Source organism: Fusarium tjaetaba, assembly GCF_013396195.1.
Source record: "Fusarium tjaetaba strain NRRL 66243 chromosome Unknown NRRL66243_c0000199, whole genome shotgun sequence".
Classification (NCBI taxonomy): domain Eukaryota; kingdom Fungi; phylum Ascomycota; class Sordariomycetes; order Hypocreales; family Nectriaceae; genus Fusarium; species Fusarium tjaetaba.
In genome coordinates, this window is record NW_023501395.1 from 41,113 (window position 1) to 55,921 (window position 14,809).

At 49.0% G+C, this 14,809-nt stretch overlaps 4 protein-coding genes across 4 annotated transcripts; 3 read left to right on the plus strand and 1 right to left on the minus strand.

Annotated features, from left to right (window-relative positions):
• Positions 1 to 110: 110 nt before the first annotated feature.
• On the plus strand, positions 111 to 1,403 carry FTJAE_8982 (nadh dehydrogenase; the record flags this gene model as incomplete). Its single annotated transcript, XM_037355855.1, has 3 exons — positions 111 to 207; positions 254 to 434; positions 479 to 1,403. 3 exons carry the CDS (start codon positions 111 to 113, stop codon positions 1,401 to 1,403), a joined length of 1,203 nt encoding a protein of 400 aa, XP_037203940.1.
• Positions 1,404 to 2,631: 1,228 nt separating this feature from the next.
• On the plus strand, positions 2,632 to 4,643 carry FTJAE_8983 (major facilitator superfamily transporter; the record flags this gene model as incomplete). The annotated part of the gene is made up of 2 exons (XM_037355856.1): positions 2,632 to 3,145; positions 3,190 to 4,643. 2 exons carry the CDS (start codon positions 2,632 to 2,634, stop codon positions 4,641 to 4,643), a joined length of 1,968 nt encoding a protein of 655 aa, XP_037203941.1.
• A 5,809-nt stretch (positions 4,644 to 10,452) lies between these two features.
• FTJAE_8984 (mynd finger and set) lies at positions 10,453 to 11,177 on the minus strand (the record flags this gene model as incomplete). Its single annotated transcript, XM_037355857.1, has 2 exons — positions 10,453 to 10,755; positions 10,803 to 11,177. 2 exons carry the CDS (start codon positions 11,175 to 11,177, stop codon positions 10,453 to 10,455), a joined length of 678 nt encoding a protein of 225 aa, XP_037203942.1.
• A 2,108-nt stretch (positions 11,178 to 13,285) lies between these two features.
• Positions 13,286 to 14,653, plus strand: FTJAE_8985 (FAD binding domain protein; the record flags this gene model as incomplete). Its single annotated transcript, XM_037355858.1, has 4 exons — positions 13,286 to 13,587; positions 13,640 to 13,911; positions 13,975 to 14,345; positions 14,402 to 14,653. The coding sequence occupies 4 exons, from the start codon at positions 13,286 to 13,288 to the stop codon at positions 14,651 to 14,653; spliced, it is 1,197 nt and encodes a 398-aa protein (XP_037203943.1).
• Positions 14,654 to 14,809: the final 156 nt, after the last annotated feature.

Sequence of the window (14,809 nt, forward strand, 5' to 3'; positions counted from 1 at the left end):
GCATAACATCTCGGGCAAGAGCAAGGACAAGCCATCATGTCGTCAATAACATTTCCTCCTCCAACTCTCATCCATCACCTCTACTCCCCCGTGTCTCTCATCCCATCAAGATGCGATACGAGGATTGGGATGTCCTTCTTTTCGAGGAGGGCTCTAGTATTCCCTCTCGGGAATTTAAAGTGGCATGTCATGTCGTTCAACATGCGGGTAAGTCGATGTTTGGAGTGCCTAACACCAACGCTAATCATCGCAGAGTCCATGGGCTCTTCTCTTCCAACCCTCACATGTTTTGTCCCTGGTCTCAACGCAGGAGTTCCCTTTCGTCTTTCTATCCATTCTTGGAAAGCATTAAAGGATTTAAACGGCGATCATATCCTCAATATTAGCAATTCGGTCCTTGAAGCCAGGCTCTTCATCGATGGAGCTCTTGTTGCGTATGTTTCCCATTTGTCTGCTGGCATCTTACTAATATTGGCAGAACTACCTCCGCTACCGGCAGCATTCGCTTCCCGTTGATCATAGACAGACAAGGTCACGAGAGCCTCAAGTTCCCCATATTCCAACAGGAACTGCTCTATCAACGTCACTGGAGCCCAGCCGACAACCTCGGCCGTATCAAACTCCTCATCAACCAAAGCTTTTCCAGTGCTTCGTCGAGCGTTTCGTTCAAGGGCAAGGCAGTCGTCTTTTCCTTTCAACATGCACCACAGCACATTTTAGAAAGCCTTCAGATAGCCTGGCCCAACCCAGCCATGTGGAATCGTCAACGTCGACCTTCTGCACCAGCCTCTACCGATAGTTCCCATGTCAGCTCGCGTCCAATTTTTGCCCGTCGTGGACAACCGGCCCCGGAACATATCACCGATTCCGCCCTTGGAACAATGCCATTTTCCGGTAACCCTACCTTTGGATGTCTAAATAATCCAGTGAACGGGCCAATGTCACCATGGAGTTATGTTCTCGTCCCGCCAGGAAGAGAGGGATCACCTTATCTGCTGGCTTCCGAGGTGCAGCCTCGTAGGAACCATGAACGAGCATGGCCGACTTCTCCAGTTCTCACCGACGCCACGTTTAGAGTGGATCAGACTCAGAATGTATCGCAACAGATGTACCCCCAGCCGAACAGCGCTCCGATGTCATTTGTGCAACCTCAGCTACATAGTCCTGCGATTCAAGGGTCGACCGAATTCGGCCGAGGAACTCCAAGAAATCCTGCCAGGCTTATCTTTGCGCCGAAACGTAACAGTCCACAGGAGTCTTTCAACTTGGATGTTGTTGAGAGGGCGACAAAGAGAGCTCGAGCCAACACTCCAGAGTCTGCAAAGACACTTAACCAAGAAAAGGAAAATATCAGCCCTCACTTTGATAGCCCTTACGAGTTCATAAACGCGGATATTATTTGATATTTCAGGCGGCGGTCTCCCTGCAGTCGATTACGGAACGCATCACATGGCATGGTAGGGGTATGTTATCTCACTGTTTCCGACATTGTTTTCTTGTCCTACATGTAGCATCAACCCATGTTTTATCACATATCAACTTTGTTGTCTAGCTAGTTAGATGCACAAGCTTAGTTTGACCTTGACAGGCAGTTGTTAATACAGCATGCGATGATTCATCAGTTTCGCGAAGGTTCCGGGCTTCCGTCTTAATGCCTTGCATGTAAATGGCTTTGCGGAAATATGAATGGCAGGCTACTGGCAGCTTATAACACCTTGTACAACACTTGTAACACCCAGTCTCGTCATGTTGACTCACTCAACGTGGAAGATTCGACGTCGGTCATTCGACCTCCGTCCTCCGGTCCAAAGTTCATTCATTACAAAGCTGGGATAATTCGGGCTCGGGGTTTATTGTAAGTCCGCATGCTGCGAAACCTCAGAAGTAGGGACCGTTCTGACCATCTCGTTCTCTTCGAATGATCGAATTGGTTTGGTTAGGTCGCACAGCTTCTCATCTTCAAGCCTCTTCTTATATCGTGTAGCCCATTTGCACCCAACCTATAACGAGATCACTGCCGACCTGATACGATTCGTGGCTTTCACGCCGATCTATGCGAGTTCGTCAAAGGATCAAATGTTCACATAAGCATCCGCCTCAAGTCCATCACGAAATCAGATGAGATTGGCCGCTGTGATCAATCCCAAGATATACGGGCTTACCACGGCTGAAGCTGAACGGAAACCCCGACAGTTATCCAAGGCTTATAGACAATCCGAGCATCCTCAAGCCTCACGGCTTCCGGCTTCCGGCTTCCGCTAGGCCGCAATTTCTGGCCTGGAGGAGTAAATGCGCTACACGATCTTATCGTTCCACGCTTTCTCTTGGTCAAGGCCGCTGAAGTCATGGCAGGCCCCCATATGCATGGGCGGAATGCCACACCTTTGTGCCAGGCCACAACTGCAGGTGAAGATCTTTTGTCAAGTCTCGTTGCTGTGGTTTTCTCTGGCCCCCGAGGTGAGACGAGAAGTTCATCGACTCAGCATGAACTTCCTGAAAAGATTCCGTCGTGCTACATTGCTCTGCAGGCTTCTCGTGGGTGAGCGATGAAGCTAAAAGGACGTGTCTTTCCGCATGCTTGGCTGTTGTTGTTCTGTTCACTTCCAACGGCATTCGTTGTAACTCTTCAAGATGGCTTCTATCATGTCTGCCCCAGACTACTCTATGGCTGCGACGAGTCGTTCGCACCTGAGTGTACGTCTGCCTAAAGAAACTCTTTACTCGTCTTTGAGGGAATCTTCTCGCTACTTTAACTTTGACTCAGAAACAGCCAAGCTTGCTCGAGATGCTGATGAGTGGCTTGCAACGCATCCCAACGGTTCGGGATCTAAGGAGAAAGATGTCAACGGTATAAGTCGACCTTCGTCAATTGCCCCAAGCAACTTTAGTGTTCGATCTTTACCAGCAGACTACAGTATGCCAGAGTATCATGGTAGAGACTTTCCTCATCCTGTCATGGGCTCAGTGCGTCACAACTCGATTAGACCTCGATCTGCTGCTCCAACAGAGAGCACTGAGAAGCTTCGCTCATCCCCTCCTGTGGACAGTGTTGAGCCCACGGGCCCTGATCAAGAGTACCCTACTGGAGTGAAGCTCGCCTTGATCACCCTCGCTCTCTGTCTCGCCGTCTTTGTCATGGCCCTAGGTAAGTTCCCTGTCCCCGATTAACAGACCCCACTCACACATCAGACAACTCCATCATTGCAACCGCAATTCCCAGAATCACCGATGCCTTCGAAAGTCTCAACGACGTGGGGTGGTACGGCTCAGCATACATGCTCACAACGGCCGCACTGCAACTGTTCTTTGGTAAACTGTATACCTACGGCAGCATCAAGTGGACCTTTCTGTCAGCCATTGCTATCTTTGAGGTCGGTAGCCTCATCTGCGGTGTCGCCCCCGACAGTGTCACCCTCATCGTGGGACGAGCTATCGCCGGCGTCGGTGGCGCTGGCATATTTGCTGGTGCGCTCACCATCCTTGCCTTTTCTGTGCCTCTTCACAAGAGACCTATCTATACAGGTCTTGTCAGTGGTATGTGGGGTATTTCTTCCGTCGCTGGGCCTCTGCTTGGTGGTCTCTTTACAGACAAGGTTTCATGGCGTTGGTGTTTCTACATCAATCTTCCTATCGGCGCCATCACCGTCGTTGTCATTCTCTTCTTCTTCCCCGAGCCCGAGCGTGATATCGAGCCTGCGACATGGCGCGTTCGCTTCTGGCAGCTTGATCCTATCGGGACTGCCATCTTTATGCCCGCCATCGTGTGTCTTCTGCTGGCTCTGCAATGGGGTGGTGTCGACTACGACTGGGATGAGTCAGTCATCACGTCCCTCTTCATGCTGGCTGCCTTTCTTCTCATCTTGTTTGTCTACGTGCAGTACAAGATGGACGAAAACGCCACTGTGCCTCCTCGTATCTTCAAGAAGCGCACCGTCTGGGCTGGCGCCTGGTTCTCATTCAATACGGGCGCTTGTTTCCTCACTGCCATGTACTTCCTGCCAATTTGGTTCCAGGCAGTACAAGGACAAAGCCCTATCATGTCGGGCGTGAGAAACCTTCCGATGCTTCTCGGCATCGTTCTCTGTGCCATGGTCGCTGGTGCAGCCGTCACTGCCTGGGGCTACTACACGCCCTTTATGATTGCCGGCTCTGTCCTCATGGCCATCGGCTTCGGCATCATCACCACATTTGAAGTCGAAACATCAACAGCCAAATGGATAGGCTACCAGCTCATCGCCGGCATTGGCGTAGGCGTTGGTCTTCAGCAATCTCTCATCGCCGTCCAAGTCGTCTGCGAAATGGTCGACGTCCCCACAGCCACAGCCCTCATCGTCTTCGCTCAAACCCTCGGCGGTGCGCTCTGCGTCACTGCTGGAAACACTGTCTTTACCAACACGCTCATCAACAAGATCAATGAGCATGTGCCCGGTCTAGACCCGCACTTTGTCATTGCGACTGGTGCGACCAACATTCGCAGTGTGATCAGAGAGGAGTGGCTTGATGGAGTGATTCTCGCGTACAATGACGCGCTGACAACGAGTTTCTATGTTGGTGCTGGAACCGCGTCGGCAACGATCATTGGTGCGCTGTTGGTGGAGTGGAGGAGCGTCAAGGGTCATGAAATTGAGATGGGAGCGGCTTAGATAATGGTCTGTAGTGTCTTTGTGATGGTGATGCTTGATGTCGGAGTTGAGAGAGGTGACGGGTAGAATAAAATGAGGTCGGAAGGGTAGATGGCAGCAGAGCGGTCTAATGAATGATGATGATTTGTTTGATCTTAATTTGGATGAGACTGTTGTTTGATGTTACGTCCTGTTTATGCTGAAATGCGGACATGAAGGTCTCAAATTACCCTGCACCTAATCCGTAGAAACACTTTCAGTCTTTCTTCTCGGGACTTCTATGATTTTACAAGTCTCTAATTCCTTATCCTTATCCGAAATTATATTCTCTAAGCAATCATTGTTTCTGGGCTATATCGGAATTGTGATAGCCATGCTTACCACTCATCTTCAAATCGAAACATGTTATATATTCAATTGGAGTCTAGTGTTAGGCCATGCATGAGATACAGAATCGAGAGCAGCATCCCTGCACATATTCACAAGTCGGAAAAATAAAAGTAAGATATAGAGTCCCTTTCAAAAGCCAATTCATAAACAGTACACTTCAATTCATTGTCCTCAATTGAGATATGTCGTCGCGATTAAGCTGTGTCCTTCCATCTTCAAAAATGCAAGCTCTTAAGCTTAAGTGCGTGGAGCCAATGAAAAGTCGCGATAAGTGCGGGGATCGGCCATTCCCGCGGGATATCACATGACGTGCCACAAGCGAACCAACGCAAAAGTGGGGCGATATCGAAACTCAGATCCTCACCAAAAACAACACGAAAATGCCTCACCAGCATCACCAACATCAAAAAGAATTAACCTGGGCTCCACCGGGGATTGAACCCGGGACCTCCTGCAAGCTTAATTAGCCCAAAGCAGGAATCATACCGCTAGACCATGAAGCCAATCGTAGTTATTATTACCAGAATCGTAAAAGAACAATATGATCGTAGTGTTGAGGCGAAAGAGAGTCTCAGCCCCCGCCAGCAGTTTCCTCCAGTACACGTTCTCATGCTCGTCAAGGTCACTTTTTCCTGTTTTGAACAGGACAACCCTATCGTGGTATCCCAAGCTTATGGAACTGAAAGCTGGCAACACCATAGCAAATTGGAGTAGACACACTTCTCACGTGACCAGCCACGTTCTGTCCCCTTGTAAGCATACAGATTGCTCTTCTGGCATACCGGTACACCTTTTGCTGTAGTTTGTCAGATGAGGCTTTCCGGACCTTCGGATCTCCCCCGCATCACCAACACCGAGTGGGGCCCTCACAAACCAACCGCACTGAAATAGCACGATGACTTGTTTCTTACCATCATTCATTATACGTAGAAATATATTGATGTAAAAGGCGATATATAATCGCGTCTTACTAAATGAGAATACATCGATAGCCAAAGGTACGCGTGACAAGCGGGATCTCTCATACCAACACAAGCTCATGGGTTGCCTGCTTGATTCAGTATTCGCATTGCAAACTCACCAGCCTCATTTACTCACTTGATGGATTCCGCCGCAACCACCAAGGCCGAGGCGGATACTCATCTAGAAACTCTTCCTCAAAAGAGGGGCGTTAGTAGGAAACAACCAGAGGAGTCTATACTGGTACAAAGTCTAGACTGTGCACTTAGAATGCGTGTATCTTTATCCAGGAGTATAGTGTCTTGTACTGACTACTTACCATTAGCGTTTCAGGTCAACTCTATAAAGCTTCAACCAATTTCATTCTCGAGTTACTCCAGAATGCAGATGATAACCTGTATGGTTCTGGAATTGTGCCCAGTCTACAACTGGCATTGCCCAATAATGAAGAGCAGATATACTTGAGGTCTGACTGTAACAAAGTTGGCTTCACTTCGGATAGCTTGACGCCCTGGCATGAGTCGGCCCAAGTACCAAGGCCGCCACCATCAACGGCTCAAAGTCGTACATGCGCGAGAAGGGCATCGGGTTCATGTCCGTGTTCAAGTCCGTGTTCAAGGTAGCTGCAGCGGAACTTCAAGTGCCTGGCCCTGATACCCATTTGAGACCCGTAGGCCGCAAGGTATCCCTACTACAGAGCTAAAGCGAGAATGTCCGCATCTCGACTTTGTAATCCTGAGTGCAACTGGGGGTTTTATCAGGTCTGGGCGTCTTGAATACCTGCAACACAACAGCAACTTTCGAGAGCTCTAGAAGCTTGCACAGCTGCAAGCAGATGAGGCAGATAAGGATGCAGTCAGAGAGACATTGAAAATTGAAACCAAGCATGCGGCCCAAGTCGAAGGACATAAAGTGAGTAAGGTCATGAACAGCAATCGCTTTGGTCACATGAAGGTTTTACTACTCGAGGCTGGCGTGGACGTAGTCACTGACTGGTCCCATGACACGACGCTTCATCTTGAGGCCAAGACAACACTAGGTCTTTGCAGTGAGTCACATTTCGTGTCCTAGAATCCACTCGACAAGGTATGAAATGCAGTGATTGGGATGACATGTATCTTTGTGCTAACGCTTTAGCAGATGCGCCAGTATGAAGTGGATTTGGACGGCCTTTATGTCGGGTGAAGGAAGTAAAGTGTATGGGTTGATATAAGATTCAACAATGGTCGAGGCTCAGCGCCAGCAGTTAGTGCTATACGATTGATCAAGCATCCAATGCAGGGGAGTGTATTGGGTTTCTTGGGCAAAGCAGTAATGCATTTGCCACAATCAGAGTGACAGCACGCAACAGTGAATTCGTGATTATTTCCACTGCTGTCCACTCCAGATAATGCCACATAGAAATAAAGCGAAACCATTCATCATGAGTTACTATAGAGCTGCCAGACACACCCATTCTCCACGAAATCCTCCCACGATTCAAACTGTTTCCCCAAGTCCGTTTCCTCCATTCCTTCCCGCAGAAGCGCCCTTACGCAGGTTGGTTCATGGACGCAGATTTTCACGTATTTGTCGCAGTGAAGACATTTCGCTACTAATCCGCAGTTTTTCCTCCTGTTGTTGACCAAGGGTGACTCAATGGCGATGTGACTCGCCTCCAAGCACTTTGGCTTGCTGCACAGGTGGGAAAGGTGCTGACTCTGGTCAGCGTGGAGACCGACAGACCAGGCCAAGACTTGGTGCAGCAGGGCAAATTTGCTGGCGCCGTTTTCCGAGACCTGGACGTAACCGTCGCTCTTGTTCGGGACCTTGGTCGAAACCCGGCAGAAGCCGTCCCGAGAAGAAGCATTGACGATCTTATCTTCAGTTTTCCGTGCTGACTGCGTCGGCGACGACTCGAATCGACGGCGCGTTGCCGCGCGTGCCTAATCAAATCGCCTGTCGGCGTTCGTTCAAGCTTCGAATTACCGTAGCTCGAGGAGATCAAGTTGGTGGGGATGGGGAACACAGTAGAGACTCACCTCTTGTGGCGTTAACTTCTCCCGTCTGCGCGGGCGATTCTGGCGCTTCTTCAGGCGTCGGGGTGCAGCGGGCTCCGGACGCGAGGTATGGGCTGATGAAGTTCCCCTCTCCTGATTTTCGACAGCAGTCATGGCTTCAGCGTCTATATCTAGGTATATCAGTAATGAAGTCTCTTTAAAGATAAAGTCTGAACGCACGGATTGTATGGATTCAGCATCTTATAAATCGAATGTGTGTGTGGTATGAAGAGACGAAGATGACCTGCAACAAGAAGACTTGGTTTTGTTTGGCAGGCTGAGATTTGGCAAGAGCGGAGGGTCTTGGTAGGCAATGCATATCATGCGCTGGCAGTTCTCGTAGAGCTTGCAACGTCCCAGCAACCTCAGGTTTGGAGATAGGGACAAATGCTGTTAAAGATATAGCTATAGAGACGAGTTATGGCATCGAGAGATCTAGGGATAATGTCATCAAGGCCAGAAACAAATTTCGGAATGGATCGCAAATGAGGCTCAACTCGGCCAGGGTCAATGCGCTACCTGTGAGGTCACGAGGCTGGAGCCCTCTACTCCCCTACAGTACATGATGCCTCGAGGAGACTGTGGGAATCACTACATGAGAGAAGTACCTGCTCGACTTTCTACGAAACCACACATTCAAGACCGAGGATCTCATAGTGTCTATGCTTCAAGCAGGACCATAAAATCGCCTAACGGCCAAAGAGACCCTGCAACAGGGTCGCTGGAAGGTTCCCCTGATTCTGGCCCAAGCGGCTTGTTGCTCTTCCGTTTTTTCACCTTGACTCGCTTGAGGCTGTGGGAGAACTAACGATCACCAGTATCAAGACTGAATCTTTCATTAAACTTGTTCTATCGAGCTGATGATTCGTGTATCTAGAATAACTCTTTCGCTTCATTCTTTCATCACATTCCGCATTACTATGGCTATTTCTGGAAATGTCCGATCTGCAGCGCTCCGACCATTCACGCTTCGCTCCATACCTGTTCAACCATGTCTTACCAGGAACATACATACTAGAAGACGCCAACGATGCCCTTTTTTCTTGGGCTTTGGAGTAGGACTCTGAACCCCTGGAGGATCTGTTCTTTGGTCCTGGGCTCTGGAAGCCCGGTGCTGGTGCCCCTTTTCATGCCTGGTGGTGGTAGACCAGTGACTGGATAGTCACCAAAGTTCCCAATTGAGAGCCTCTTGTTCAGGGCATGCTTGTTATTGCCAGGTCACACCATAGCCTTATGCTTCAAGTGCAGGGAATGAGGTAATTTAAATGAACCGTTCTCTGGCGTGTCTTCTTCTTCTATCTTCGATCGCAGTGGAGGGGTTCATTTTAGGGTTGTGCCCATGGATTGGCATCCCGGCGGTTGAGCATTTGTTGCTTGCGTTGTTGCCTTTGCTGACGGGGGGTGCCCATCTGTCGGTTTGGCAGGCTGTCGGCTGCGGGATATTGCCTTATAGAAAGTTGTTCTGTGGAAGCCGTTCATTGTGAAGTCGTTAGGTTGTCGCTAGTCGTTGTTGTTGTTCGCTGTGTTCATCTTAGCGAAGTTGCTGGCCGTCTGGTTCTATAGAAGTGCTTCCCGCCGCCGGACTGGAGGGAGACTCGAATAGTACCTTACTCATCTTCGTCCTGATTGGACACGGATAGGCACATGCACAGTTTTCCAGACCGTTAATCTTAACTGCTTGTGATAAATATTTAACCCTTCACTGGACTTCTAGCATTCATTTACTTCAAAACCTGGATTGAACTGCTTTTCCTGTGTTGGTACCTCTAATGCTCGTAGAAATCTCACTTCATGTCGAGCCTGGAGCTATCTTGGGTGAGACCACAATTCTCATGAGTACAGGAACCATACCACCCAGGCTTAGCATTCAACGTTTTGACATAGTATTGACGAAGGAAGGTATTATATGATACATCAAATGCCTTCATTGGCATGCGTTTCTAATGCCGTCAAGGCTATCAATGGTTGGCAAGTTTATCACCGTCAGATGTTGCCATCGAAGCCAGGTAAAAGCGAGCAAGGCCCTCGTGATGACGATATAAGAGCTGGAACAACTGTCCTGTCAAAGGCTTAACGAACGGTTTCCGAGGCAGCCAACTAGATAGCTATGTGGGTGGCAGGCTTGAGGATCGGTCATCTTTCGTGTATCAACTGAGGTAACATGACGTTGGAGTCAGTTGGGTACCTGTATGTGCATGCAAGGAGGGAGATACTACACGCATCTTACAACAATATTGTCACCAATCCTGAGTCCATATACCAGTACGCTGCACCGTTTACTCCACTTAATACCATTACACGCTGTAGATGTTGATTCTGAGCAAAGATTTAGCAAGTCTACCAAAGCCAACACAACGTGCGAGACCTCTTATTCTCCAATGTAACCATGGAACATGACCTCTGCAAAAGTCTGCAACAAAAGAGAGTCTACCCGAGTTCTATCACTCTACACCGCGCAGCGGAAAGGAGATGTGGTTGTGAAGCTCATCCCACTTGATAGAGAACAAGCCCTTGAAGTTGCCATCCCGAAGAATCTTGCAGTCCTCCTTGTGATCGTTTTCCTTCCACCCGCGAAGCTGACACTCCTTGCTGCAGTACCAGAAGAAACCACACTTGGCACACTTCATCAGCTTAGCCGCCTTCTTGTTGCACCCGTGGCAGGTTCTCATCCCGTCGGTGAGGGTGGCGTGAGTTTGAATTTTGTCGCTGAGCTGCATCACGTTGTCGAGGGAGATGGGAAAGATCTGCATAAGGATTAGTATGAGAAGACTCAGAGAGAGAGAATACAAACCTTGAGGTACTGAAGGTCCTCATGTCGGATGCCGATGGTCATGTCCATGAAGAGATGCTTGACAGCATAGAAGATCACGACGGTGTTTCCGACCTGAAGGTTCGAGGGGCCAAGCTCAACACCACGAGCTTCAGTGTGGATGGCGATCGGAATCTCAAGACCATCTCGGTCCTTGACGGTGAGTCTAACGCGGAAAAGGATGTCGACCTCGACGATCTCGCCGATGAAGACCCAGTGCTTGCGAGGCTCCCAGAAACCGTTGTCTCGCTGGCGGTAGTAGTCCTCGTCGAGTTGGTTGTCCCAGGCGAGGTCCTCGAATCCGGGGAAGTGCTTTTTGTCTTGCAGATTCGCGAGTTGGGTGTTGTTGGAAGCCATGTTGCCTGGTAGCCAGGGATGGCTTGATGTCACTCGTCGAGATCTTTGAGCAGACTTGTGATGGCACAAAAAGATTTGGAGGATTTGTGAGAGGAGAAGTGGGAGATGAGGGAGAGGGAACTAGGAAGAATTTATGGCAAGGTGGTGGGGACGCCGGCTGTTTGGACACGGCTGGGTGCAGCGTTTGTCGGCCCCCTGCAGTGCAATAAACAAACACACAGCTTGGGTCTCTCCTTGTACTGAAGGGCCTCCAATGGGCTAGGTTCTCTCTGCCTGAATAAGCTCACAGCCACAAGTCTCAACTGCAAATAACACTTCGCCTCCAATGGGCAAGAGTCTTCCCAACTCTGACTTGTAACCGGTTTACCAGCCTATGATTTAATGACTCTACGTTGTCATGCTTACATGAGGGTCTCCGTGGTTGATTACATCCATTTAGTGGTAAGGACTGCTGGCTTGATAGCGTAAACAACAGAGCTTCTATGTCAGTAACTGCAATGTAATAAGATAGATTTATCTTCACAGAGATCAGGATATCACAGATAGAGTTGGCAACTCACGCCATCATGCCGGCCTATACCAGTGTTATGATCGGTAACATATGGTGAATATAAAAAAGAGTGAAAAAAGGCAAAAATATGATTCTTCCGCTCCTCGGATTTGAACCAAGAACCTTATCGCGAGTGGAGGTGGCCCCCGGAGGATCCCTTATACCCAGTAACCTAGGTAATTCTGCGATATGTGCTCACCATTACACCAGAGCGGACTTTTCCTGATTGTTGATAATGAGATATGTATTTTTGGTCCATATAGGATGAACAAAGGCTACTCATGATTAGGAAAGCGACATATCTCCATAAACCTCTTTCAACTGCTCCTAAGTGACACTCTTTCCATACATAAGCCTTGCAACATCCTCCCGATAAAGAGACTTCCTCTGAGTGAAGACATATACTAAGGATATGAGAGTTTGCTAAGTTTGGCAACTAACCGGCTTACCAGTCAGTCTATGGTTTGAATGTCCATATACATCGTGACGCTTATGTGAGGTTCTCCAATGTTTTTCATTGCTTCCATTTGCTAGTAAGGACTGCTGGGCATAATAGCGCAGGCAACAGAGCTTCTGTTTGGAGTTATTCAGTACTTCAGTTAGAAATCCGCAAAATCTAAATAGGTATAGACACAAAAGAATCTGGATAGCAAACGGCTTCCACTATTGTGGTTCAATTTTAGATTGTTCCCGTCTCGTCATCCCCTCACATTCCTTGATCCAGCTTCTGTGCTTCACACATCTTGGCATATGTTCCATCTTCATTAACAAGGTCTTCATGGCTCCCACTCTCAATAACCAATCCTTCGTGAGAAACGAAAATGCGACTTGCTTCCCCAATAGTCGAAACGCGGTGGGCAACAGCTACGGCGATTCTATTCTTTGTTGTCGCTGCGTCCAATAAGGCTGCTTGGACGACACGTCTAGACTAAATATCGAGTGCACTTGTTGCCTCATCTAACAGTATCACAGGACAACTGTAGTTGGGGATATGAGAGACTGGGCATTCTCTGGTCAGCATCATTGGTTTGTATAGTTATTGGCGTTCCTCCTGCCTTCCAACAGCCAATCTTTTGTTGTCACCGGCCACCATCGAATGATGATCCGATGACTCCCTACCGCTGAACGGAAGTCATGGCTCCTTAGCGCTACATTGAGGGTCTATCGGGTTCTGGAGACGCGGACGGCCGACCAAACACGGTGATGTCGAGAGACCTTGTGTCCATTAGCGAAAGTAAAGGAGTCCATGGAGTCGGTTCTAACAGTTACGAGTCAAGTCTCCTCCGTAGTGGCGATGCGCTAGGGAGTTGATTATGGAGAAGGGACGCTACCACTTCGGCCACCGGGGACCCGGCCCCCGGCTTCGTCGACGCAAAACCTCACATAGTGGGTCTGGTTGATATGTTAAAACACGGCGATGACTATTCCGGGTGTGTCTGGCCGCTTTTCTGTTAGCTGGTTTGATCTATTTAATGTCTAGTACATCTCCTGAACAAGGTCCTATCAATTGAAAACAGACCACAACAATAATCCCATCCAGATTTCGTCAATAGCTAACATGGGATTCAAAGTCATCATAGTCGGAGGCAGCGTGTCGGGCCTGTCTTTGGCCAACATGCTCGAGAAGTTCAGCATCGAATATATACTCCTCGAGGCACATCCAACGATCGCCCCCCAGCTTGGAGCGAGCATGGGTCTTCTCCCTGGTGGCTTGCGCATCCTCGACCAGCTCGGCTGCTACGACCGCGTGCGGGAAATAGTCGGAGACTGTTGCTATTACCAACCAAGCCTTCGTCTCTTCAATGGCAAGATATTGAACAAGAAGAAGCCTAAAAGCTTTTCTGAGCAGTTAGAGGACCGGTATGTCCTTGAAATTGAGAACTAGTTGATTACGCTGACTCAAGTGTTTCAGAACCGGATATCCCCAGATCTTCATTGATCGGCAGATGTTCCTTCAGATCCTTTTCGACAACATCCAGTCCAAGGATAGAGTGATGACGCGGAAGCGCGTTGTGTGCGTCGAAACAGCCGAGAACCACGTTTGCGTCCATACTCAAGATGGCTGTACTTATACTGGAGATATCGTTGTCGGTGCTGATGGGGTCCATAGCGCTGTCAGAAAGGAGATGTGGCGAAACGGCGTCGAATCAGATCCAGGCTCATTCTGGCTAGATGAGGACAAAGGTTGGTGATCCCGAATTTATTAGCAATGTTGTTGTGAACTAACCAATGGCTTTCCTTCTCTAGCGCTTGCGGCCGACTCAAAATCTATCTTTGGCATTTCCAAACGGCCGAAGTCCCTACCTACTTCTGCTTTGCAAATCAACTCATTCTTCGACGGTCGCAACTACATGATGCTCTCAGCACCAGGGGATCGACTCTATTGGTTTATGTTCCAAGATATGAGTAGAACTACTGGCAGTGAGATTCCCAGATTCACGATCGAGGACGAAAGTAATCTCGCAAGAAAACACTTTGATGATCAAGTCACAGCGTGCACGACCTTTGGGGACGTGTATGAAAATCGATTGAAAACGGCACTCGTCTCTCTTGAGGAGCACGTTTTTGCTCGGTGGTATTTCCGGAGAATCATCACCATTGGAGACGCAGCTCACAAGGTATGAGGCATCAGCATCAGCTCAGGTCATGGAAATAGGTTAACGTGTGTGTACAGGTTCACCCCAACACTGCCCAAGGCGGCAACGGCGCTATCGAAACGTCGGCAGTTCTTCTAAACACTCTCTTACGGCGATTAGACGACACATCGAAACTGTCAGAACAGGATATCGAGGACGTTTTCGCAGAGGTTCAGACCAAACGTTTTGCCCGCGCCGCGAATGCTCTCGAACAAGGCCGCCACACGTCATCAATCTCGACGCGCGATACATTCGCGTCGAGATTCTTCGTACACTATTTACTGCCCTAGTTTGGGGATCGTATAATTATGTGGCTCGCCGTCAAGCATGCTCAGACTGGTCCTGTGCTTGAGCAGCTGCCTATTCCTAATCGGCATGGCGTCACTTTGAAGCACGCTGGTACTGTCGAGAAACCTCGGAGCTTAAAGGTCCTGTGGGGGCTCGGA